Raw genomic sequence first — 25,876 nt, forward strand, 5'->3', positions numbered from 1 at the left:
GCTAAGAATGGAGAGTTAAATGAAACAATGACTGTGGTGGTCAGGTGGACAGGTACAAACTCGGTCTAAAGAATGGTCTCGACCCGAAACGTCACCTATTCCTTCTCTCCAGAGATGCTTCCTGTCCCACTGAGGTACTCCAGTATTTTGTGTCTATCTTCGGTTTAAACCAGCATCTGCAGTTCCTCCCTACACAGGTACAGACTTAAGTTGCATACCATTTCTTTCCACCTCAGAGATGAGAAGAACCAATCAATCATCGTAAGCGGGGAGTCTGGAGCTGGAAAGACGGTGTCTGCTAAGTATGCCATGCGTTATTTCGCCACTGTGGGTGGATCAGCCAGTGAAACAAATGTTGAGGAGAAAGTCCTGGCCTCAAGTCCAATTATGGAGGTGAGAATACTGTTTTTAAATACCAATAATTGTAAATGTTAATCATTATAGATTTTGATGCTGCATGGATTTATTCAGAATTGCTTTCTTCTTTGTATTTTTACATGGATCAATCATGGACATGAAGGCTCTCTGATGTTTTCCATTTCCATTCAAAAGGTTTACTAAGTGAGGGTTGGGGGAGGGGGAAGAATTATTGGAATGATATCTTCTTGATTTCACCTTCTTCCATTCTGACAAACTGCCTGTGTGTTGCTGCTTTGATGAGATGAATGAGAATGGTCTGTAATCATATGAATTTACATGTTGCATTATGCTACTCCAGCACATGATGCTGACATTGATAGCTGCAGCTTCTATTGGTGAAGAACTATACGAGGAACTCTTTTATTAGTGTTTCTCTTTACGGGTTGGACTCATTAATCATACTTGTGCTGAGATGAGCACAAACTGTAATTGGTTTGTTGGTATGATTAATTCTATATTTCATGCTTCCCTCTCCCTCATACAGTCATAGAGCCATGTAGCATGGAAACTGCTCCTTGGCCAGACTCATCCATGATGACCAAGATGCGCCATCTAAGCTAGTCTAATTTGCCTGCGTTTGCCCCATATCCCTCCAAACCTTTCATATCAATGTACCTGTCCAAGTGTTATAGTATCTGCATCAACTTCCACCATTGGCAGCTCCTTCAGCTCTTCAGTGGTAAACACCACCACTTGAGTGGAAAAAGATGCCTCTCGTGTTCCTATTAAATATTGTCCCTCTCACCTCAAACCTATGTCCATTGGTTCTTGATTTGCCTACCCTGGGTAAAATAAATAGTGTATTGACCCTGTCAATACCGCTCATGATTTTATCCATCTTGATAAAAATCACCCCTCAGTATCGAAGCCTGTCCAATCTCTCACCATAACTCAGGCCCTCGAGTCTTCGAAACAACTTCGTAAATCTTCTCTGCACTCTTTCCAGCTTTATGACGTCCATTCGTATGGGTGACTAAAAGTGAACTCAATACTCCAAATGCAGGTTCACCAATTTCTTGTACAACTGTAACATAATGTCCCAACTTCTATACTCAAAGCCCTGGCTGATGAAGACCAATCTACCGAAAGCTTCTTGAACATCCAATGATCTGCGACGCCACTTTTAGGGACTCCTTGATTCCACTGTTCTATCACACTCCCCGCGGACCGACTGTGAAGGTCATGCCCTGGTGTGACTTCCCAACATGCAATACCTTGCACTTATCTGCATTAAACTCGATTAGCCATTCCTCTGCGCACTTGCCCAGCTGATCAGGATCCTGCTGTAATTTGTGATAACCATCTTCATTATTGTGATGTCACCTACTTTAGTGTCATCTGCAAACTTAAGGGCCTGTCCCACTTGGGCATCATTTGCGCGTCATTTACGTGACATCCTAAAAATTGGTTGGTGCGTCGTGACGCGTGGTGGCGTATGTAGTGACGCGCGGTAACGCGCGGTGTCCCAGGATTCTGCAGTACGCGCCACCTGCGTGATGTATCCCTTTCGCACGCTGACGTACTGTTGGTGTACGTTGATGTACTGACGGCGTACGTGTAGCGCGTGGTGACGCATAGTTACGCACGGTGACGCACGAACATTGCCAATGCTAATTTATTATGCGTCACAATGCGTCAACGTCTGTAACCATGCGTTGCCGTTGACGTGCCATTTGCGCGTCAATACCCACCCTCCCCTCACATCCCCTTCTCCCATTCTCCCCCCCCCCCCCCCCCCCCCCCACTTTCACCGACACCCCCCCCATTTGTGGACCCAGCCTGTGGCCAGCGATCCCCCGCACGCTATCCCACACACGCTACGGACAATTTATACAAACCTGTGCGCCTTTAGAGTGCGGGAGGAAACCCAAACCCTAGCCCTAATCCTATCCCTAGCCCTAACCCTAACCCTAGCTTCTGCCTGCTCCTCTTGTGAACTAAGCTGTTGGCCACAAGTTGTTAGTAGGATCTAGCTGTCACAGGCTGGGTCTACAAATGGGGGGCATCCCCCTCGCCTCCCTTTTCCCCGCTCCACTCTTCTCCCCCTTATCCACTACCCCCTCCCCTCACATCCCCTTCTTCCCTCTCCCTCCCTTCCCCCATTCTCCGACGCCCCCCATTTGTGGACCCAGCCTGTGGCAGCTAGATCCCACTAATAGTACTGCACAAAGGCCACATCATCTATTTTAGTAACATTGACTATGGGATAAATGCAGACTTTGGGAACAACCCCCCCCCCCCCCCCCCCCCCCCCCCCCTCCGCCCTCTCGCCTTGCTTCAAAATGGGTGGTAGGTATTTAGACAGTGGCCGGAGCAGGTGGGTGGCACTGGTACATTGACAACATTGTCTCTACCCAGTTGAAAGGCCCGCTGCCTCTGGAGGTTTGGAGAGACTATTGGAAGAGAGATCTGCCTCTGGGACAACTCGTGGCCAACAGTTTAGTTCCCATGAGGAGCAGGCAAAACATTGGGGGTTCGAGTCCAACCCCTGGGGCCGCTGTATCACATTTAGTTCAGAGATACAGTGCCCTTCGGCCCACCAAGTCCGCACCAACCAGCGACCCCCCGCACACTATCCCACACACGCTCGGGACAATTTATACTTATACCAAGCCTATCAACCTAGAGTTACGGTTACGGTTAGGGTTAAGGTTAGGCTAGGGCTAGGGTTAGGGTTTGGAATTCCTCCCGCAATCCAAATGCGCACAGGTTTGTATAAATTGTCCCTAGCGTGTGTGGGATCGTCGGTCGCAGGCTGGGTCCACAAATGGGGGGGCGTCGGGGAAAGTGGGGGGGGGGGGGGGGTGGTGTAGAATGGGAGAAGGGAGGGAGAGGGGGAGAAGGGGGTGTGAGAGGAGGGAGTAGTGGATTAGGGGGAGAAGAGTGGAGCGCGGAGAAGGAAGGAAGAGGTGGGAAGGGAAGAAGGGAGGGGAGGGGAGAATGGTAGATGGGAGTGGAGAAGGGGGGATGGGGGCAGGAGGGGGGAAGAGGGGAGGGGAGTTCAGTCTACACTCACTGAATCCATCCCTGGTGATCGGATCTGGAAGCGGACCAATACATCTATAAATAAAACGGAACGACTGACTCAGTCATCTATTCATTTGCACAATTGATTTTATTGTATTAAATTTAATATATTAATGTTTAAAATCCATGCATTGAAGGAAGAATATTTTACAGCCTTAACCCTAACCGGGCGTCACCCGCAAGACAGCATACGTCAGTGTGTATGTCGTGCAACTTGACGGTTTTACGGGCGTCAGTCACTGACGCTCTGCAGTTGCCCAAATAACCCCCAAGTGGGACAGACCCTTTACAAATCATGCTCTGCACATTCTCATCCAAATCATTGCAGTCACGCCACTTGTCCGTGAGCCACACCAGTTGTCACCAGAATAAAAGGATGTACCTTCGGCGGCACCTCGCGGCAGCGCCCCCTGCAGTCCTTCTGTCTTTATTTAAATTTCTGTCCCGTTCAATGTGTAGTTTGCTGTGGTTTTTATATTGTTTTTAACTGTGTACATGTCGGGGGAGCGGGGGGTGGATGGGGGAAACTTTGAAATCTCTTCCCTGTACGGGAGACCCGACATTTTCCCTGTTGTCGTTGGGGCCTAGCACCGTGGAGCGGCCTCCAGCCAGAATGGGAGCCTGCGGGGCCTGCAGACTTACCATCATGGGGCTGGCCGGCCTCGGAGCGTGGGGAGCTGTGGTGGCGCGCGGCTGTGACCAGACTTCAGAGCTTCGGAGGCTTCAGCTGCAGGCCTGTGGACGGTGTCATCGGGAGCTCGCGGGTCCCTGGTGGGAGACCGCTTTCTGGAGCTCCCGTGGCGGCAGCTTCTCCTGCCCGAGTTGCGGGGCTGAAAATGAACCGGAGCGGGGCCTGACATCGCCCAGCGCGGCTTTAATGGCCGTGGGACTTGCCATCACCCGCCAGGGGCTCCGACATTAAGACCCGGAGCAGGGCCTTACATCACCAGCGTGTCCTTAACGGCTGCGGGATTTACCATCGCCCGCCGGGGGCTTTAACATCGGGAGAAAATGGAGAGCAGGGGAGAGACAAGACTTTGCGTTCCATCACAGTGAGGAGGAGATTCACTGTGATGGATGTCTGTGTGAATTGAGTTGGTTGTGTGGCTTGTAAAATTGTTTCTTTTTGTTGTATGGTTGCAGAAGCCAAAGTTCCTAACGGATAAATTAAGTTAATTGAAGTACAGAACTCGGGTCTGAAAAGCAACCTACACCACCACTCTCTGCTTCATTCTATGAAGACAATTCCGTACCCAGTCAGCCAGCTTTCCCTGGATCCCATGCGATCTAACCTCCCAGAGCAGCCTGCAGGTGGAACCATAACAGAGGCCTTTCTGAGGACTCTATGGGCAATGTCTATGGATTTGCTCTTGTTGTTACATCTTCAAAAAACTTAAATAAATTTGTGAGACCTATTCACCCATGTACAAAACCACGCTGACTATCTCGAATCAACTCCTATACAAATGCATTATATATTCAGAATCCTCTCCAGTAACTTACCCATCACCGATATTAGACTCACTGGTCTTTCGTTCCCAGGCTTTACCTTGCAGTCTTTCTAGAGGCACAGCGTTAACCATCATTCAGTCATCTGGTACATTTCCTGTATGTGACAGTAATTCATATATCTCAGCCAGGGCTCCCGCAATTAAGTTGGGGTACTGTCCGATTCCCCTCTTCTCCATTGCAGACATTGTATTTTGTCTATGGAATTGATATGCCGCAATGCTGAGAACTGTATTCTGCACTCTGTATCTTTCCCTTTGCTCTGTCTCTTATACTTGACTTTGGCTTGATTATATTTATGTATAGTTTCATCTGATTTGATTGGATAGCATACAAAGCAAAGATTTTCACTCTACCTTGGGACATGTGACTATAATAAATCTAAACATAAGCATAGAATGATTCGGGTATAGGGCGACGAGATGGGGAGTTGCATTAAGCACAATATCAGGGAAATCTCTGCATTCAGCACAATATCAGAGTTAAGTCATCGGCTGTGGTTTGGTATAATGGATGTTGTAGGAAGAGAGATTAAAGATATGAAAAGATAGATGTAGAAGAAATCAAAGCAAGTATGAGTACGTAAAATGAGACTATTTGGGGGGACTGGAATTTTAAATTGGTCATGAACCAATGGTTGGAGAAGTGCATTGGGAATAGATGTCAGGCAGTTTTTAAAAACTCGCGATGGAATACTAGTCGGGAGAAAATTGGATTTGAACAATAAGGAGGTAACAAAGCATAATTGCAAGTTTCAGTAGCAAGAATTTACAGTATGTCAATGAGTGAAGATCATGCCAAAGGGACTTTTGGAAGAGTGAAAAGGATTATTATTGTGGGGATGGAAGTAATCAAATTGTCTGCTAAATGTGGTCAGTAACTTAGTTCACTGCTAAAAAGAAGGTTGAAAAAAATTATTTTGCACTTTGAAAAAATCACCAGGGATTTTTAGAGATTACAGAGGTGGCAGCTGAAGACCATGTTTTCAATCTTTCTAGTGTACCTGAAGGAAATAGCAGTTCATTAAGTGAGTAAGCTGAAGGTCTCCTGTGGGTCATCCATCAGTAGCATTGACTCAGCTTCCCACTCTCTGCTAGCGTAACCTGAATAGTTGCAATTTGTCACAGCTTTGCAATTCACTCCTTTTACATCGTTTTGCTTGTGTTTTCTCTCATATCTCTCATTCTTCACAGATTTTTTAATCATTCTATTCAGTCAACCTGATAACTTTATCAATACCTTATCCCCATGGCAACCCATAAAGGCGGTTTGTATCACCAAAGACCCACACCACCCTGCTCACACTCTCATTTTACTCCTACCATTGGGGGAAAAAGATATAGGTGTGTGAAAACTAGGACCACCAAGTTCAAGAAAAGTTTTTCCCCCGACAACCATCAGGCTCTTGAACGTTACACATCACTAACCTCAACTATGAACTATGGATTATCTTTGGTTATCAAGGACTTTGTGTTTTTTTGCAAGCGATTATTATTTTATTAATTTTTTTGTTTGTTATATTAGATTAGATTAGATTAGATTATTTAATGACCACACAGTCAAGCTGGTGGAATTCAGGTTCAGTACAGGATGTTACAAGGTAGGCTGATTCCCGTCAAACATAACATAAAACACAACATCATACAATATACAGTACATGCATGGGGAGGATATGTGCTGTTGTCATAGTGTGTTCAGAATTCGGATTGCGTGTGGGTAAGAACTGTTTTTAAATCGAGATGTCTTGGCGGGCAGTGAGCTGTAGCGCCTTCCTGATGGCAGCAGGTGGAAGATGTGGTGAGCTAGGTGGGAGGGATTAACCATATGTATTTTGTTTACAGGCCTGTTGTGCCTGAGTATTAATTTCATTGTCTGTCGGTACATAGACAATTAAACGCTCTTGATAGGGCGAGGCTAGGGTCAAGTCCAGAGTGTTTAATTGTCTATGTACTGACAGACAATTAAATTGGCCAGTCCATTCTCCCCACATTTTCTCTATCACTTATAACAAATTAATTTATCTTTCTCGGTTCTAGGAATGAAATTTTCTCTTTCCCTTTCCACTGACACGACCTGATCTGTTAAGCATTTCACATGTTTTTCTTTTCCTTTTGGATTTCCAGCATCTGCAGTTAAAAAAAATAAAAAAATTTAGATTATATGAAGCTTCATTAAATTTCATTTACTAGATCTTTGCACATGTCCTTTTGTAGTCTCTGCACATCATATTTAAATCTAAGAAACATGTATTGATTTTGATTGATTGACCCAATTGATTTTAGTCATTTTATTTGGACAAATAATGAATAGTTGAAGAGAAAACTGGATAAACATTTAATTAGGAATATAATTGATAATTATATGGCCCCATTCTTAGTCACGTGTGCGACCAAAAATATGAAAAATTGTGGAATACACCTCTTCTAATTCTGAAAGGATTACAGGTATATTGTTTTGTACTGTATATATGATTCATATGACAATGTCTGTTTAGGTCAAATATGACTGGTCACGTGTGTGACCTCACACGGAAGCATTCTTTTCATAACACAGTTTTATCTTACAAACTCTTGTGAATTTTAAAAAGCTAGAATGTTCATTTATTTAGCAGACATGCATTATAGTTCTGTAGGTAGGAAAATAGCAATGAATAAGATTAATCTCTTACAAGAATGTTTTAATGTATTGCTTTATGTGATGCCATTTGGTAATGTGTGTGACATTTTGGTTCACTTTCCAAAGAATGGCCCATATGAAGAAGGGCGTGAAAAATAGTTCAATTTGTTGCAGTGGGCAATAATTATGCAACTATTGCACCTGTTGGGTTTATAAAGCACCATAATCATCATCAAACTATTGCAAAGCAGTTTACAGAGAATGAGGTATTTTTGAAGTGTTGTAAACATTGGAATCTATGAAATATGACTGCCTGTTTATGCATAAGTGTGGTAACAACTGACTAAATTGTGCTTCTTTTTAAGTACATATTTGAGTAATAACTGAGTATTGACCAGGACATATAGGCAAATTAGTGGAGCGGCGCCTGCTAGTGCACGCAGATATCAAACCCGGCGTTCGGAAGCCGCGGTCACGTGACTCGGGAGGGGCTGTTTATTTTGCGCGGTTTTTCACTTGCGCGCGTTAGTTCAGCGCTGACCACCGTTGTGGGCAGACGTGTCTGAAGAACCTGTATACTGGATATCGAACTTTTGAATAAAGATCTGTTGGAAACTCCAGTAGTCGTTTCTCAGACCACTAAATTAGTTTGCTTTTTATATTGCTTGAAATAATGCTTGGGGATTGTTTGCACCGTTTTCAGGTTTAAAATTGAATCACTGCAGCACTTCCACTTCCAATGTGCTGGAAGATCCTATCTTCAGGTTTCTGGAGTTCATTGAACCTTCTGCTTTCCTACATCTGCCAAGACTGCGTCTGAAGAAGGGTCTTGACTAAAACTTCACCCATTCCTTCTCTCCAGAAATGCTGCTTGTCCCCAGTTACTCCAGCATTTTGTGTCTATCTTCAAGATTGTCCGACTGCTATGTTCCTTGCTTTCAACAGGCCATCGGGAATGCAAAGACAACAAGGAACGATAACAGCAGTCGCTTTGGGAAATATATCCAAATTGGCTTTGACCGGCGATATTATATAATTGGTGCCAACATGCGGACATATCTGCTAGAGAAATCAAGAGTGGTTTTTCAGGTTAGTGCACGTGATGTGTCTGCAATAGAACTTAGCTGAATAACCATAGCAAAATGTTTGGGGTTATTCTGCTTAAAGTGAATGGTACAAATGCAGAATCTCAGCCATTCTGTTTGTAGTTCTCAAACATCAGAGGTTGAGAGGAGATTTGCTTCCTCACCCGAGGAAGTGGGGCTATAGTACAATCCCATTAGAGTGATTCCACCATACTTATTTTTGAGCTCTACCCATATTGCCTCTGCGGAAAACCTTTTAGCATGTCCTCACTGAGTATCGCCATGACAGTCTCCCTGATTAGTAGTCCAACTTCTCCACCTCTCTTATCTCACTCCCGATCACATCTGAAACCTCAAAATCCTGGAACGAAGCACTATCGATCACGTCCCTCTTGCAAACAAGTCTCAATGTCATAGTCTCAAGCGCTGATCAAGGCTCTAAATTCATCTGCTATACCCATGGTATGCCGTGTTGAAGTGAGCACACTTCATTCCATCTGCTTCATCATATTCCTTAACCTCTCCATGCCTGTCCTTCCTTTAGGAATTACTGGTCCTAACCTACCTTCCCTACATTTCCTTTTGCTGACCTTCTATCCTGGTACCCACCCTACTGCCATTGATAGAGGACACAATAGTGGAGGCATAGGTAGGGTAGACTGTCAGAACCTTTTTCCTTAGAGTAGAAATGTTAAAGATTAAAAGGTATACTTTTAAGGTTAGAAGGGCAAAGTTTAAAGGAGATGTGTGGAATAATTTTATTTAACACCAAGAGTACTTGGAATGTGCTACCTGGGGTGGTGGTGAAAGCAGATAAAATAGTGGCATTTAAGAGGCTTTTAGATAGGCACATGGCTAAGCATGGAATTGAGAGATCATGTGCAGGCAGAGGAGATTCGTTTAACTTGACATCATGTTCAGCATGGACATTTTGGACTGAAGGGCCTGTTCCTGTGCTGTACTGTTCTATGTTCTCAGCTGTATCATCCTCAGCTGATTTCAGAGAGAATTGTTCTCATCTCATCAAGCTGCAAAGTTAAGAGTTGTTCAAGTTCAAGAGAGTTTATTGTCATGTGTCCCTGATAGGACAATGAAATTCTTGCTTTGCTTCAGCTCAACAGAACATAATAGGTATTGACTATAAAACAAAAAATAAACTGATAAAGTGCAAATAACAGATAATGGATTATTAATGTTCAGAGTTTTGTCCGAGCCTGGTTTAATAGCCTGATGGTTGTGGGGAAGTAGCTATTCCTGAACCTGGTCGTTGCACTCTTCAGGCTCCTGTACCTTCTACCTGAAGGTAGCAGGGAGATGAGTGTGTGGCCAGGATGGTGTGGGTCTTTGATGATCCTGCCAGCCTTTTTGAGGCAGCGACTGCGATAAATCCCCTCGATGGAAGGAAGGTCAGAGCCAATGATGGACTGGGCAGTGTTTATTACTTTTTGTAGTCTCTTCCTCTCCAAGGCGCACAAGTTGCCGAACCAAGCCACGATGCAACCGGACAGCATGCTCTCTACTGTGCACCTGTAGAAGTTAGAGAGAGTCCTCCTTGACAAACCGACTCTCCGTAATCTTCTCAGGAAGTTTAATTTTCAAATAAGGAATAGGTATTGCTGAGAAAATAGTGATGACTAAAGAATGGCTTGCTCGCGCATCAGAGCTGTTAAAAATCAGTTGTGAGTCATATTTAGGACTGCAAGAGTAAGTATGACAGATATTCTTCATGAAGAATGCAGGAAACCTGAAGTGCTTTGAAACAATCCATCAATTCATAACAAAGAACACCTGTAACTATTTTTCATTACAAATATATAAATCTGTAGATGAAGGAACCTTTCCAGACACTGTGGGTAGGATTTGAATTTATAATCTTTGATCATGTTCAGATTTTTACATTGATAATTTAATCGCCATTATACCATGTTTTCCTAGCCATCTGTCCATGAGGAACTGTTCTTTATCTTTATCAGGCAGAGGATGAACGTAACTACCATATCTTCTACCAGCTGTGTGCCTCGGCCGACCGGCCAGAATTCAAAGAACTGTGCTTAAGTAAGTTACTTTGCCCAAACTAAGTATACGAATGCAAAGTCCCACAACTGACCTTGCACCATTTAACAAGTGCACACTCAGCAAAGTAATGTTCTTGGAATTTTCCTGTAACATTGAATCACATTTTATCACTGGCCTGGAATTCATCCAGTGTTTTTCAGCAAATTAATTACTTTTGCATTCCAGTCATTTTTTAGGTTTATAAATAGGTGTGGCAATTTATCCCTAGATAGGCCCAGATTAATGGGATGTTTTTTTCTTTGGTGATGTTGGTCGAGGAAATAATGTGGCCAGAGTTCCTTGCAGGGGGAATGGAGGGATTGTGAGAATGGAACCTTGGATGTGTCATAGTGTTTGACATAATACAAGTACATTGGAGCAAAATAGGCTTTTCAGGATTATTGTTCACATAAAAGATACATTTAGAAATTGCAGTTAGTTTAATAATGCGGTGGACTAGAAAAATGTAATTTCATCGTTGGAGTTAAAGTTCGACTTCCATCTAAACTGATGGAGTGGAATTCTCATCTCTGCATTAGGGCTGAGAATTGTCTTTTGAGTGGATGTTGGTTCGGTACTACTCAATTCCCAGTGGGTGCAGATCTACAATATAAAAGTTATTGATATTTCACCAATAATTACGTGTAAAGTAACAATGAAATATTTGACGCTTTTGCCTTGTGTGTACCTACATTCCAAGGATAATTAAGCCTGAGATAGACACAAAATGCTGGAGTAACAGCGGGACAGGCAGCATCTCTGGAGAGAAGGAATGGGTGACATTTCGGGTCGAGACCCTTCTTCAGACTGAGCCAGGGGAGAGGGAGATACAGAGATAAGGAAATATAAGGTGTGACATTGAGGCAAAGGGGATGGAGATTAAGGAAAATGTAGAATATATCATTGTTAGCTAGGAGAAGGTAACAACAAAGCAAACAGAGATAAAATGTAAAAGAGGACAGTCAGACTAGTCAGATAACTGGGCTGACAATAGACAATAGGTGCAGGAGTAGGAAATCCGGTCAGCAGTCTCTCCAGGCCGTCACTAGGTCTTTCCATGGTTGTCAGCTGCCCTTTCGCAGCGGTCACTGGTTTGAACCAGATGTTCATATTGATTAGTAGGACTGGATGTTACAATCCCTAAGATTCTTCACCACAACTGACACCTGGTAATGTTGGGGGTGACCACTAGGTGATTTTGGGCAGGCAGTCAGAATCATTTCCCTGGTGGAAATGTCAAAGAGAGACTAGAGGGCATAGCTTTAAGATAAGGGAGACAAAGTTTAAAGGAGATGTATGAGTAAAGCAGGACAAATATGTTTTACACAGAGAGTGGTGGGTGTCTGGAGCATACTGCCAGAGATGGTGGCGGAGACGGGTGCATTAATGGCATTTAAGAGGGTGTTAGATGGGCACATGGATATACACGGAATGAAGGGTTGTGGATCATGTGAAGGCAGATGAGATTAGTTTATCTTGGCGTCATATTTAGCACTGTCATTGTGGGCCATGTTTTCTGATGCTCAATTCAACCCGATTATTATATTTAAATATTTTAAATTATTTTGCACTACTTCAGATTGCACTTCAATGTTGTACCATTATCCGTTTTGGATATGTCGTATTTATCATTGTATTTATCATTATTATATCCATACTAATGTGAGCTTCGTGAGAACAAGGAATTTCATTGCACCCTGGTGTTTATGACAATAAACTGTTCTGAATCTGAATGGCCACTTTCTGTGCCGTAATGATTGGTTGATTATGGGAATTGGGATTGTAGTCTGTACCGCAGTGATGATTAAGGGCAGTTTTAGTAGAGATATTCAGAATTATGAACCATTTTGTGAAAATTTGCATTTCCAGTGGGACATTCCAGTGAATAACTCGAACTAATTGACTTGATATAATTGGGAAAGAGCATGAGACAATGCAAAATGAAATTACAAGCTGCGATCTGTGCCAAAATGGTGATGGATGTACAGATGATGGTAATTTAAACTGCTAAGTGAAAATTTATGGGTATGAGCAGGAATGGGACAAATCGAATAGGTCTTTTGAAACACAGGCTGCTTTTAAGGTGAATCATTGATCAATTTTCCAAGTTACACTGGCATTGTTCTACTGACTATGATGAAGATGTGGTGGACAATACAGTAAAATCTATTATATGAGATGTATTTACATGTAGTTAACCAATGCTAAGGGGCTATTGTCAGGATTACGTTCAGGTCGTTTTACAGAAGAACATTATGGCTGCTTATGAATAGCTATGAACTAGCTATGAATCTTAAGTGGATAAAGAGGGCAGAAGGTGAAAAGATATCCTGTTCATTCTCTGCCTGTCTGGTGCAGATAGATTTGCTGATGCTCTATTCTTATTTTGGATTTTAAACAAACTCCTATTTTTCTAGTTAAATTTTCAGTCTTAATGGTATTAATCAAAAATTACCAAAGACAGAATATCTAAGTAATATGAAATGCATAATTCTGATTGCTGTGAAACTAGGCATCTGAGTGGTTTTCAAATGTCTTCAAAAGCAACCTGGTGTGAGTGCCATTGCAACATAAAACAAAATATTCAGAAACAAACTCCATTCTTTTAGACATAGTTTTCTTTTATTATGCAATTAAAACAATTTAGTTTTTTTAATTCTCACAGTTGATCAACATGATTTCTGTGCATAATAATTGTATTTTTCTGTGTGGAACAGTGCAGGCTCCAACCTTCAGTGCAACAGTATTGACACCTAACCATCTGCACATCTGTGATTTTTAGTAAACAGAACTTTGTTGTCTTCCAGGCAGCGCAGAAAACTACTTTTACACCACTCGGGGTGGTGGCATCCTAATAGATGGAGTTGATGATGCTGAAGACTTCAATAGAACTTGTAAAGCCTTCACTCTACTTGGTGAGACCAGGGATTTTGAAAATTAGTATGATCAGCAGGCTTGAGGATTAGAATAAAATGTATTTAATTGTTTGTTTTTGGAGTTTAAGAAGTTGTTTAGTTTAGTTTAGAGATACAGCGCGGAAACAGGCCCTTTGGCCCACCGAGTCCGCGCCGGCCAGCGATCCCCGCGCATTAACACTATCCTACAGACACTAGGGCCAATAATCTACATACCTGTACGTCTTTGTAGTGTGGGAGGAAACCAAAGATCTCGGAGAAAACCTACATGGTCACGGGAAGGACATTCAAACTCCATACAGACAGCACCCGTAGTCAGGATCAAACCCGGGTCTCCAGCGCTACAAGCGCTGCAAGGCAGCAACTCTACCTCTGTGCCGCTCGTGATTTGGCAATTTTTGCATGTCTGCAAGTGAAGGTTGTAATGATGCACATCTTTCCTTCAGGTGTAAAGGAAGCACATCAGATGAAGATTTACAGAGTAATAGCTTCAATTCTCCACCTGGGAAATGTAGAAATTGTTTCAGAAAGAGATGTCGACACTTGTGGTATTGCTGTAAGTCACATGCCGGAAACTTGTTCTTGATTAACCTTCCCGGTACGTTTGCTCAGTGACTGTGCTGTAAGCATTTACATTTCAGCTTTGTAAAGGTCATGGGGTGTGCCACTTAAAGGGCAAGTATGAATGAATTACTATACTGTCCTACAAATGCTATATCTATTTGTGGTGTAGGAGACATTGAAGAAGGTTGTTCAAAGTTACAGCAGGATATTAGTCAACTGGGAAAGTGAAAAAGGAATGGCAGATCGAGTTTACTTCAGACAAGTGCAAAGCGAAGCACATTGAGACATCATTAGTCACAGGCCTAGAGTCCAAAAACCAACCTTCTACCATCACCCTCTGCTTCCTTCCATGAAGCCAATCCGATATCCAGTCAGTTAGCTATCCCTGGATCCCATGCGATCTAACCTTCCAAAACAACCTACCCTACAGAGCTTTATCAAAGGCCTTCCTGGTCCACATAGACACTTTTACTGGCTTCACCTTAGACAATAGACAATAGGTGCAGAAGTAGGCCATTCGGCCCTTCGAGCCAGCACTGCTATTCTATGTGGTCATGGCTGGTCATCCCCAATCAGTACCCCGATCCTGCCTTCTCCCCATATCCCCTGACTCCGCTATCTTTAAGAGCCCTATCTAGCTCTCTCTCTTGAAAGTATCCAGAGAACCGGCCTCCACTGCCCTCTGAGGCAGAGAATTCTGGTTAATTGGTTACTACCACTTACACTTGGTCAATAAATAGATGTGGAAAAAATTGAGTTGACTGAAAATAACAGCACTTCATCTTGTTGATGCTTGCCTTCTCTGCTTTCAGAAAGAAGATGAGCACCTAAACTACTTCTGTAATTTACTGGGAGTTGAGCACGATCAGATGGAAAACTGGCTATGTCACCGCAAGCTTATCACAACGTCAGAGACTTTCATTAAGACAATGGCCAAGCAGCAAGCCATCAATGCCAAAAATGCCTTGGCCAAGCACATCTACGCTCAGCTCTTCAATTGGATCGTGGAACAAATCAACAAAGCACTTTATACAACCAGCAAACAGCATTCTTTCATTGGAGTTCTGGATATTTACGGGTACAGAACTGAACAGGGGTTTACACAGCATTTCATCCCATCATACTAGGACCTAGGATTGATCCTTAGTGTTGTTTGACTAATTAATCCAACATTATAGCAACTGAGACAATTTTTTTTAATATAATTTTTTTGTATGGATTTTGTGCTCATCTTAGTTAAAGGCCTTGAGCTGGGAATGGATCATTTTCTGCTTTGCGTACCCATGTTCAAGCAATCCAAGGCAAGGGTAATCTACAGAAGTCGGTTTCACTCTGCTTTGCTCCAGTAGTGTGCAGAGACTGAGCTTCTGAGAACAACAGTGCTATGTTTAGCCGTTCCCGCAGTAGCCCATTGCCACTGTCCCACTTAGGAAACCTGAACGGAAACCTCTGGAGACTTTGCGCCCCACCCAAGGTTTCCGTGCGGTTCCCGGAGGTTTTTGACAGTCTCCCTACCTGCTTCCACTACCTGCAACCTCCGGCAACCACCTGCAACCTCCGGGAGCCGCACGGAAACCTTGGGTGGGGTGCAAAGTCTCTGAGCAACACTTTCAATCTGGTGCTATTTTTTCTGCTGCAGGCCTCTCTACCCACTAGAATTTGAATTGTGATTATTGAAAACCAACTTTGTGCAGGGTTAACCACAGTCAGGTTCAACAGATCCAAACACAAATTGCAGCAGTTGAAAGGATTGATAAAACACTTCATTTTCCTCAGTCCAATTATCGTCCATGCTGTCCGTGGGAATTCACAAGCGGGTATTCTTCGGGACAGTGGGGGACCTGTTTGAAGATTCTGCCAAACCTGCTGATGGTGATGTTGTCTGACAAGTGCACATTTATAGTTCAAGGGGCACAAAAAAAGCTAAATTGTGGAGGACTTGGCTAACCTTCTCCAATTCCTTCTTTGCCTGGACTTGCTGATGCTTCTAGTACTGGCTGACTGCCAATTGGGCTCTTAATACTTCTGGCTGCCTTTCAGTGTGGACTAACTATAGCTATCTATACATCTGAAAGGTTCTTGGTCTGTGATAGGTTCCTTACTGCGATTTATTCTAGCAGGAGCAAGCCAGTGTGAGGATTCATGTGTGGGGCTCTATTCCTTGGAGTGCAGGAGGATGAGGGGTGATCTTATAGAATTGAATCAAATCATGAGAGTAATAGATCGGGTAGATGCACAGTCTCTTGCCCAGAGCAGGGGAATCGAGGACCAGAGGACATGGGTTCAAGGTGAAGGGGAAAAGATTTAATAGGAATCTGAAACATAGAAACATAGAAAATAGGTGCAGGAGTAGGCCATTCGGCCCTGCGAGCCTGCACCGCCATTCAATATGATCATGGCTGATCATCCAATTCAGTATCCTGTACCTGTCTTCTCTCCATACCCCCTGATCCCTTTAGCCACAAGGGCCACATCTAACTCCCTCTTAAATATAGCCAATTAACTGGCCTCAACTACCTTCTGTGGCAGAGAGTTCCAGAGATTCACCACTCTCTGTGTGAAAAATGTTTTTCTCATCTCGGTCCTAAAGGATTTCCCCTCTATCCTTAAGCTGTGACCCCTTGTCCTGGACTTCCCCAATATCGGGAACAATCTTCCTGCATCTAGCCTGTCCAACCCCTTAAGAATTTTGTAAGTTTCTATAAGATCCTATAAGTTTCTATAAGAAAGGGTAGCTTTTTCACACACAAGTTGGTGGGTGTATGGAACGAGCTGCCAGAGGAGGTAGTTGAGGCAGGGACTTGCACATTTTAAGAAACAGTTAGACAGGTACATGGATAGGACAGGTATGGTGGGATATGGGCCAAACGCAGGCAGGTGGGACTAGTGTAGCTGGAACATGTTGGCCAGAATGGACAAGTTGGGCTGCAGGGCCTATTTCCACGCTGACTCTCTCTATGACTCTAAATTGTTAAGATGACTATATATTTATTTGGGATCTGGACATGATTTCAAGGCCAACATTTGTTAGCCATTTTGTGAGGAAATAGAACCTTTAAAAAAACATTATGGTTTAGGCTTAGAATATAGTTCTCAGCATTGTAGAACATTGTAGTGCATCAGTTCCTTAGACAAGTCTAATGTCCTCAATGGGGCAGAGATGAATCAAACAGCAACCTAGCTTATGGAAGGAGCATTCAGAAGCTTGTTGATGGAGGGGAAGAAGTTGGTCCTGAGTCTGGTGGTGCACACTTTCAAGCTTCTGTACCTTTTGCTGAATGGGAGCAGTGGCCTGGGACCAGTCTTTGATTATGTTGGCTGTAGGGGGTGGGGGGTGGAGTGCATGTTTGGTCGACAGGTTTTGGCCAAAAGGTGGTGATTTGTAAAATACAAATTGGCGCACATACACGGAGGATTTGCATGGCAGAAAAAGTGGCATCATCTGTAATTAACTGCTTAACCTGTGAATTAATTGTCTGTTAATGCTTAGCACAACACAGAGCTTCTCAGCCATGCAGAGAATCTGAATAGGCTGGGTTTGTTTTTGGAGTGAAGTAGGAAAGGAATGGAGGGTTATGGTCTGAGTGCAGGTAGATGTGACTTGGGGAGAATACGTGTTCGGCACGGACTAGAAGGGCCGAGGTGGCCTGTTTCCGTGCTGTAATTGTTATATGGTTATATGGTTATAAGGCTGATGGAGGTACTGATATAATCTTCAGCATAGCTTCTGTCAGTTAGGTCGTGAGGACTTTGTTCTGAGCACGGTGACAACATTTAAGAATTTGGAAGTGAACTTGATGCACCATAGAATCAAACGCAACGGGTCAAGCTTTGGAAAATTGGGTTATTATAGATAGATATTTGATGGTCAACACGCATACTGTAGGCTAAATGGTCTGTTTTTGTCTTGCGTGACTCTTTGATGATCCACTAATAAATAACACGCAGACCCTTTCAATGACCCATCAGATAGTGAATGATTTAAAAATATGGACTGCTCTGTACTGAGTTATTAATGCAAAATGGTAACAGGTTTTAAATTATCTCTTTGTTTTTCTCTAATAGTAAATCCAATTTTGCTTTACTTTTTGGTTCCTATCTTGTATTTGTTTGAACATTGATTTGACACTTATTCACCATCCCCTCCACTTCAAATGCTTATTTTTCAATCCTAAATTCACGATCATTGAGATAATGAGTTGGTCCTGTTTCCCATTAGTCCCAAATGTTGGTGCTAGCTTGAAGGAGGTTATGGAGGAAAAACATGTTTGATTTGAAGGGTGCCGGAACAGTTCTTACTAACAGTGGGGGGTGGGGTTTCTGCATGTTCTGGGTTGTGGTTTTTTTTTTTTTCAATCTTATTACAGTTCCACAAGTGTAATTTATTTTTAGAGGTATTGTCTATTTTCTGTCCATTGTAGGTTTGAAACATTTGAGATCAACAGCTTTGAACAATTTTGCATCAACTATGCCAACGAGAAATTACAGCAGCAATTTAATCTGGTGAGAACATACATTGAGTGCTTGTGCTTGCATGTGCTTAAAATAAGCTATTATATTAAGTTCAAAGGGCATCAGCCTGACCTGATTTCCACATTTACCTTGACTCGAGTAATCCTTTAGTAACTGAACAAACCTTTAAGTGGCAAGGGATATTGTAATTTAGTTTATATGTAAATTTAGTTTACATATTCTGTTGTGCTGCTGCAAGTAAGAATTTTATTGTTCTATCTGGGACATATTACAATGAAACACTGTTGACTCATATTGTCAAGTATACCGAGGTACAAGGCAAAACATTTTTGTTGCAAGCATGATTACAATCAAGCCGTTCACGGGATAAAGGGAATAACACTTAGTGCAAGATAAAATTCAGCAAAGTCCGATTAAAGATAGTCCGAGGGTCACCAATAAGGTAGATAGTAGGTACACAAAATTGCTGGAGGAACTCAGCGGGTGCAGCAGCATCTATGGAGCGAAGGAAATAGGCGACGTTTCGGGACGAAACCCTTCTTCAGACTGATAGGGGGTGGGGAAAGAAAGAAGGACAAAGGGAGGAGGAGGAGGAGCCCGAGGGCGGGCGGATGGGAGGAGACAGCTAGAGGGTGAAGGAAGGGGAGGGGGGGAGGGGACAGCACGGGCTAGCCAAATTGGGAGAATTCAATGTTGATGCCAAGGGGACGCAAGGACCCCAGACGGAATATGAGGTGCTGTTCCTCCAATTTCCGCTGTTGCTCACTCTGGCAATGGAGGAGACCCAGGACAGAGAGGTCGGATTGGGAATGGGAGGGGGAGTTGAAGTGCTGAGCCACCGGGAGGTCAGGTAGGTTATTGCGGACTGAGCGGAGGTGTTCGGCGAAACGGTCGCCCAACCTACGCTTGGTCTCACCGATGTAAATCAGCTGACATCTAGAGCAGCGGATGCAGTAGATGAGGTTGGAGGAGATACAGGTGAACCTTTGTCGCACCTGGAACGACTGCTTGGGACCTTGAATGGAGTCGAGGGGGGAGGTGAAGGGACAGGTGTTGCATTTCTTGCGGTTGCAACGGAAAGTGCCCGGGGAGGGGGTGGTGCGGGAGGGAAGTGAAGAATTGACGAGGGAGTTGCGGAGGGAGCGGTCTTTGCGGAAGGCAGACATGGGGGGAGATGGGAAGATGTGGCGAGTGGTGGGGTCACGTTGGAGGTGGCGGAAATGGCGGAGGATTATGTGTTGTATTTGCCGGCTGGTGGGGTGAAAGGTGAGGACCAGAGGGACTCTGCCCTTGTTGCGTGTGCGGGGATGGGGAGAGAGAGCAGTGTTACGGGGTATGGATGAGACCCTGGTGTGAGCCTCATCTATGGTGGCGGAGGGGAATCCCCGTTCCCTGAAGAACGAGGACATTTCCGATGCCCTAGTATGAAATGTCTCATCCTGGGAACAGATGCGGCGTAGGCGGAGGAATTGGGAGTAGGGGATGGAGTCTTTACAGGGGGCAGGGTGGGAAGACGTGTAGTCCAGATAGCCATGTGAGTCAGTGGGTTTATAATGTATGTCGGTCAGGAGTCTGTCCCCTGCGATGGAGATGGTGAGGTCAAGGAATGGTAGGGAAGTGTCTGAAATCGTCCAGGTGTATTGGAGTGCCGGATGGAAGTTGGTGGTGAAGTGGATGAAGTCAGTCAGTTGTGTGTGGGTGCAGGAGGTGGCACCAAAGCAGTCGTCAATGTAGCGGAGGTAGAGGTCGGGGATGGGGCCCTGGTACGCATTGAACAAGGATTGTTCAACGTACCCGACAAAGAGGCAGGCGTAGCTGGGGCCCATGCGTGTGCCCATAGCTACGCCTTGTGTTTGGAGGAAATGGGAGGAGTCAAATGTAAAGTTATTGAGGGTGAGGACCAACTCCGCTAAGCGGAGGAGAGTGTCAGTGGCTGGGTATAGGTTGCTCCTCTGGTCGAGGAAGAACCGGAGGGCTCTGAGGCCATCCTGGTGGGGGATGGAGGTGTAGAGTGACCGGACATCCATGGTGAAGATGAGGGGGTGAGGGCCCAGAGAGTGGAATGCGTGGAGGCGGCGGAGAGTGTCTGAGGTGTCTAGAACATAGGTGGGGAGGGATTTGACCAAGGGGGATAGGATGGAGTCAAGGTATGTGGAGATGAGTTCGGTGGGGCACGAACACGCAGAGACAATGGGTCTGCCGGGAGAGCCGGGTTTGTGGATTTTGGGGAGAAGGTAAAAACGGGCCGTGCGGGGCTGGGGAACGATGAGTTTGGAGGCTTGGTCAGGTAGGGCGTGGGAATTGATGAAGTCGGTGATGGTGCTAGAAATGGTGGCCTGGTGCTCGTCAGTGGGGTCATGGTCCAAGGGTAAGTAGGAGGAGGTGTCCGAGAGTTGGCGCGTGGCCTCGGCTTTGTAGAGATCGACGCGCCAGACTACCACGGCACCTCCCTTGTCGGCTGGTTTGATGACCCAGTCTGGGTTTGTGCGGAGTGATTCGATGGCAGTGCGTTCAGAGGGGGAAAGATTGGAGTGAGAAAGGGGAGTGGAGAAGTTGAGGCGGTTGACGTCGCGGCGGCAGTTCTGAATGAAGAGTTCCAGAGCCGGGACTTTCTGAGGGGGGTTCCACGAGGAGGGGGTGCGTTGGAGTGATGTCCTCGTTCTTCAGGGAACGGGGATTCCCCTCCGCCACCATAGATGAGGCTCACACCAGGGTCTCATCCATACCCCGTAACACTGCTCTCTCTCCCCATCCCCGCACACGCAACAAGGGCAGAGTCCCTCTGGTCCTCACCTTTCACCCCACCAGCCGGCAAATACAACACATAATCCTCCGCCATTTCCGCCACCTCCAACGTGACCCCACCACTCGCCACATCTTCCCATCTCCCCCCATGTCTGCCTTCCGCAAAGACCGCTCCCTCCGCAACTCCCTCGTCAATTCTTCACTTCCCTCCCGCACCACCCCCTCCCCGGGCCCTTTCCGTTGCAACCGCAAGAAATGCAACACCTGTCCCTTCACCTCCCCCCTCGACTCCATTCAAGGTCCCAAGCAGTCGTTCCAGGTGCGACAAAGGTTCACCTGTATCTCCTCCAACCTCATCTACTGCATCCGCTGCTCTAGATGTCAGCTGATTTACATCGGTGAGACCAAGCGTAGGTTGGGCGACCGTTTCGCCGAACACCTCCGCTCAGTCCGCAATAACCTACCTGACCTCCCGGTGGCTCAGCACTTCAACTCCCCCTCCCATTCCCAATCCGACCTCTCTGTCCTGGGTCTCCTCCATTGCCAGAGTGAGCAACAGCGGAAATTGGAGGAACAGCACCTCATATTCCGTCTGGGGTCCTTGCGTCCCCTTGGCATCAACATTGAATTCTCCCAATTTGGCTAGCCCGTGCTGTCCCCTCCCCCCCTCCCCTTCCTTCACCCTCTAGCTGTCTCCTCCCATCCGCCCGCCCTCGGGCTCCTCCTCCTCCTCCCTTTGTCCTTCTTTCTTTCCCCACCCCCTATCAGTCTGAAGAAGGGTTTCGGCCCGAAACGTCGCCTATTTCCTTCGCTCCATAGATGCTGCTGCACCCGCTGAGTTCCTCCAGCAATTTTGTGTACCTTCGATATTCCAGCATCTGCAGTTCCCTTTTGAACAGGTAGATAGTAGGTCAGGATCGCTCTGTAATTGGTGCTGGGATAGTTCAGTTGGCTGATAATAGCTGGGAACATACTGTCCCTGAGCCTGGAGGTATGCATTTTCATAATTCATTACCTCTTGCCTCATGGAGAGGATTGGGGGGCGGTGGGGGGGGGGGGGGGGGGGGGTGGGGGTGGGGGGGGGTGGGGTGGGGGGAGGGGGAGGAATGACAATAGGTGCAGGAGTAGGCCATTGGGCCCTTCGAGCTAGCACTGCCATTCACTGTGTTCATAGTTGATCATCCACATTCAGTACCCCGTTCCTGCCTTCTTCCCGTATTGCTTGACTCCGCTATCTTTAAGAGCTCTAACTCTCTCTTGAAAGCATCCAGATAATTGGCCTCCACTGGCTTCTGAGGCAGAGAATTCCACAGGTTCACAACTTTCTGGGTGAAAAGGTTTTTCCTCATCTCCGTTCTAACTGGCCTACCCCTTATTCTTAAACTGTGGCCCTGGTTCTGGACTGCTCAACATCGGGAACATGTTTCCTGCCTCTAGCGTGTCCAAACCCATAATAAGCTTACATATTTTAATAAGATATCCTCTCATCCTTCTAAATTCCAGTCGCTCCATTCTTTCAACATATGACAGTCCCGCTATCCTGGGAATTAACCTTGTGAACCTACGCTGCACTCCCTCAATAGCAAGGATGTCTTTCATCACATTTGGAGACCAAAACACCAGGGCCCTGTAAAACTGCCATTAGCTTTCAAAATTGTCACAATTCTCTGCAATTTCTTGTGGCCTTGGATGGAGCTGTTCCCAACCATGCTGTGAACTTCAGGAACTTGCAGGTTTCAACCATCTCTACTTTAGTGCTATAAAGGCTTATGTGTATTTGGGGCAGTTGATATATTTTGTATGTAATTATATTAATGGCTAATATTAACCATATCTGTCATCTGAACAGGTACATGGATAAGAAAGGTTTGGAGGGATATGGTCCAAACATGGGCAGGTGGTACAAGAGTAGATGGAACCTATCAGGCCAAAGGGCCTATTTCTATGTATAACTTTGAGTTAAAATTGTCACAATTTAATTTCAATATTTTTCAGCATGTCTTCAAACTGGAGCAGGAGGAATACATGAAGGAACAAATACCTTGGACTCTCATTGACTTCTCTGACAACCAGCCATGCATTGATCTGATTGAGGCGAAATTGGGCATCTTAGACTTGTTGGATGAAGAATGCAGGGTAAAGGCAGCAAATGAGTTTCCGTCTGATTTAATTTCTTGTTGCTTTGCACGGATGGCAATGGTAGCCTGGACATGCTGACAGGAAAATTAACATAAATATTTGTTGAACAAGGGGAGGATGTGATAGACAGTACATTAAATGGGAAATTAATTGAATTTAACCATGTCGGGGTTTTGCCAACATTTTGAGTGATTTAGATTTTCTTTAAGGTCTTCAACTAGAAATTACCTGAATTTATTAAATGGATAGACCACTTAATGAATGTACTAAAAATCCATTGCAAAACTGCAGGTCACAAATTTAAAGGGACCACCTGATTAAGGAATTCAAGGGGAAGTCATCCATGAGGCAATTGATTTAATGACTAGTTGCATGATGCCATATTAGAAGCCTGAAAAACTGATTGTTCTCCTATTCAACATGGTGGGAAAGTAATCGCAGGGAATTGGGAAAAGCCCCAGCTGGGAAAATAGGAAATTGTATTTGATCAGAAAGAATCTGTTGCATTTAGCTAGGTTAATAATCCTATCTATCTTTGCTAAAATGATAAGATGATTTTTAATTTAAAAAAAATTAATAATAATGATTAAATATTATTTAAATAATATGTGTTATGCTACCTAAAATCCTGTATACATCAGATTCAGCAATAAGTAGAGGAAACACAGATAGTAATCTGAGATGTTTCTATTTTCATCTGAAACAGTAAACTGGCATTCATATTGTGCTTGTATAATGCCAGGGTGACACTACAAGCTATTGCAGATAATTTTCTGCAGGTCTAGAAGACAGTCAAGTGAAAGGATGACCATCTCTGGGACAAGAGTAGTGGAAGTTGCTAGGAGTCAGCCCACATTGCAGGGAAGGTGAAAATATTTTTGTATTCCAATCGGCCGCCACTGTATGTGTACTTTGAGCTGACAGCGACCAGCCCGCAAAGTGGAATCAAACGTTCTGCTGCTGCTTTCAGCATGTTATTTCCCATCCCAGCATTTAAAGCATTTAGAACAGTGTCGTGCTTCCAGATTTAGCAGTTTTAAAGATACAAGGTAATACCCGTCCAAGCTCAATGTATAACTTGCATTGGTGTGAGGTAGCAAGTGGAAAACTTGGGAAAACTACACTGGAAAGGTGTTGTGTTTACCTTATTTAGTTTTGGGGAGTAGCAGTATTACATTTCTGCTGTGAAATTAGCATGTTAACAATGTTAGCTTGGATATTGCTTTGTAAGTATGGAACTGTTCCAAAAGCTTGCATTCCAGTGGTACTAATTTTATCTAAGGTAAATTGTTTTTGCTTCTCCTTTCAGATGCCAAAAGGTACAGACCAGAGTTGGGCCCAGAAACTGTACGACCGCCATTCAAGCAGCTGCCACTTTCAGAAACCCCGAATGTCCAATATGGCTTATGTCGTTATACACTTTGCAGACAAGGTAATTAACAATGCAATCAGCAAGGTAATTAACATTGAAACCTACAGAATAATGAAATGCACAGATAGAGTGAATGTGGAAAAGCTGTTTCCACCAGTGGGAGAGTCTAGGACCAGAGATCATAACCTCATAATTAATCCTCACTTTTAGAAAGGTGGTGAGGAGGAACGTTTTTCAGAGGGTGGTGAATCTGTGGAACAGAATTGCCACAGAAGGCTGTGGAGGCCAAGTCAGTGGATATTTTTAAGGCAGAGATAGACAAATTCTTGATTAGAACGGGTGTCAAGGCTTATGGGAAGAAGGAAGGAAAATGGCATTAGGAGGCAGAGATCAGCCAATGGCGGAGTAGACTCGAAGGGTTGAATGGCCTAATTCTACTCCTGAAACGTGAATGTGGTGATCAGTCTATATTCTATTTTTGGTTTACAATCATGCATGTCTAAGTCAGAATTCTTAATTCAAGTATAAAAAAAATGAAGGGGGCAAATTTGAACCGGTGATCGGCGCTGAAGTCCCGATTAGGTCGAGATCAGCCGCCTCACCTGGCCTAGGCACCACATTTTCGGGGGTTCTTCCGGGAGGGGGAGGGGTCATCCGGATTAAAGGAGGGGCCGGACTACTCGTTGCCAGAACATTGTTGGTGGACCTGTAGTAAGTAGAACTGCATTCTGATGCCTGTTCCCCACCGTGGCACCAGTGTGCTTCTTACAAGAGCAAGAAGATTGCAATCATACTAACTGGAAAGATAATAATAGCTGACTGATACCTTGAATAAAACTGGTTAGTTTTGCTAATTTATGAATGCAACTCTTGGGCGCATTGGTGATCATTTTAAAAATATTCTATAGATTCAGGATTAGTTCCTGTGGATTGGAGGGTAGCTTATGTTAATGTTT

At 44.5% G+C, this 25,876-nt stretch overlaps 1 protein-coding gene across 1 annotated transcript in view; it reads left to right on the forward strand.

The window, feature by feature from the left end:
* Positions 1 to 25,876, forward strand: part of myo5b (myosin VB) — a 229,768-nt gene that overhangs the window by 113,793 nt on the left and 90,099 nt on the right. Inside the window, exons 6-14 of the mRNA XM_033033539.1 lie at positions 237 to 393; positions 8,518 to 8,661; positions 10,631 to 10,712; positions 13,520 to 13,627; positions 14,074 to 14,183; positions 15,004 to 15,269; positions 18,613 to 18,694; positions 23,405 to 23,545; positions 24,858 to 24,980. Coding sequence (XP_032889430.1) covers positions 237 to 393; positions 8,518 to 8,661; positions 10,631 to 10,712; positions 13,520 to 13,627; positions 14,074 to 14,183; positions 15,004 to 15,269; positions 18,613 to 18,694; positions 23,405 to 23,545; positions 24,858 to 24,980 — 1,213 coding nt within the window. The remainder of the gene's footprint in view (positions 1 to 236; positions 394 to 8,517; positions 8,662 to 10,630; positions 10,713 to 13,519; positions 13,628 to 14,073; positions 14,184 to 15,003; positions 15,270 to 18,612; positions 18,695 to 23,404; positions 23,546 to 24,857; positions 24,981 to 25,876) is intronic.

Source organism: Amblyraja radiata, chromosome 1, assembly GCF_010909765.2.
Source record: "Amblyraja radiata isolate CabotCenter1 chromosome 1, sAmbRad1.1.pri, whole genome shotgun sequence".
NCBI classification, from domain to species: domain Eukaryota; kingdom Metazoa; phylum Chordata; class Chondrichthyes; order Rajiformes; family Rajidae; genus Amblyraja; species Amblyraja radiata.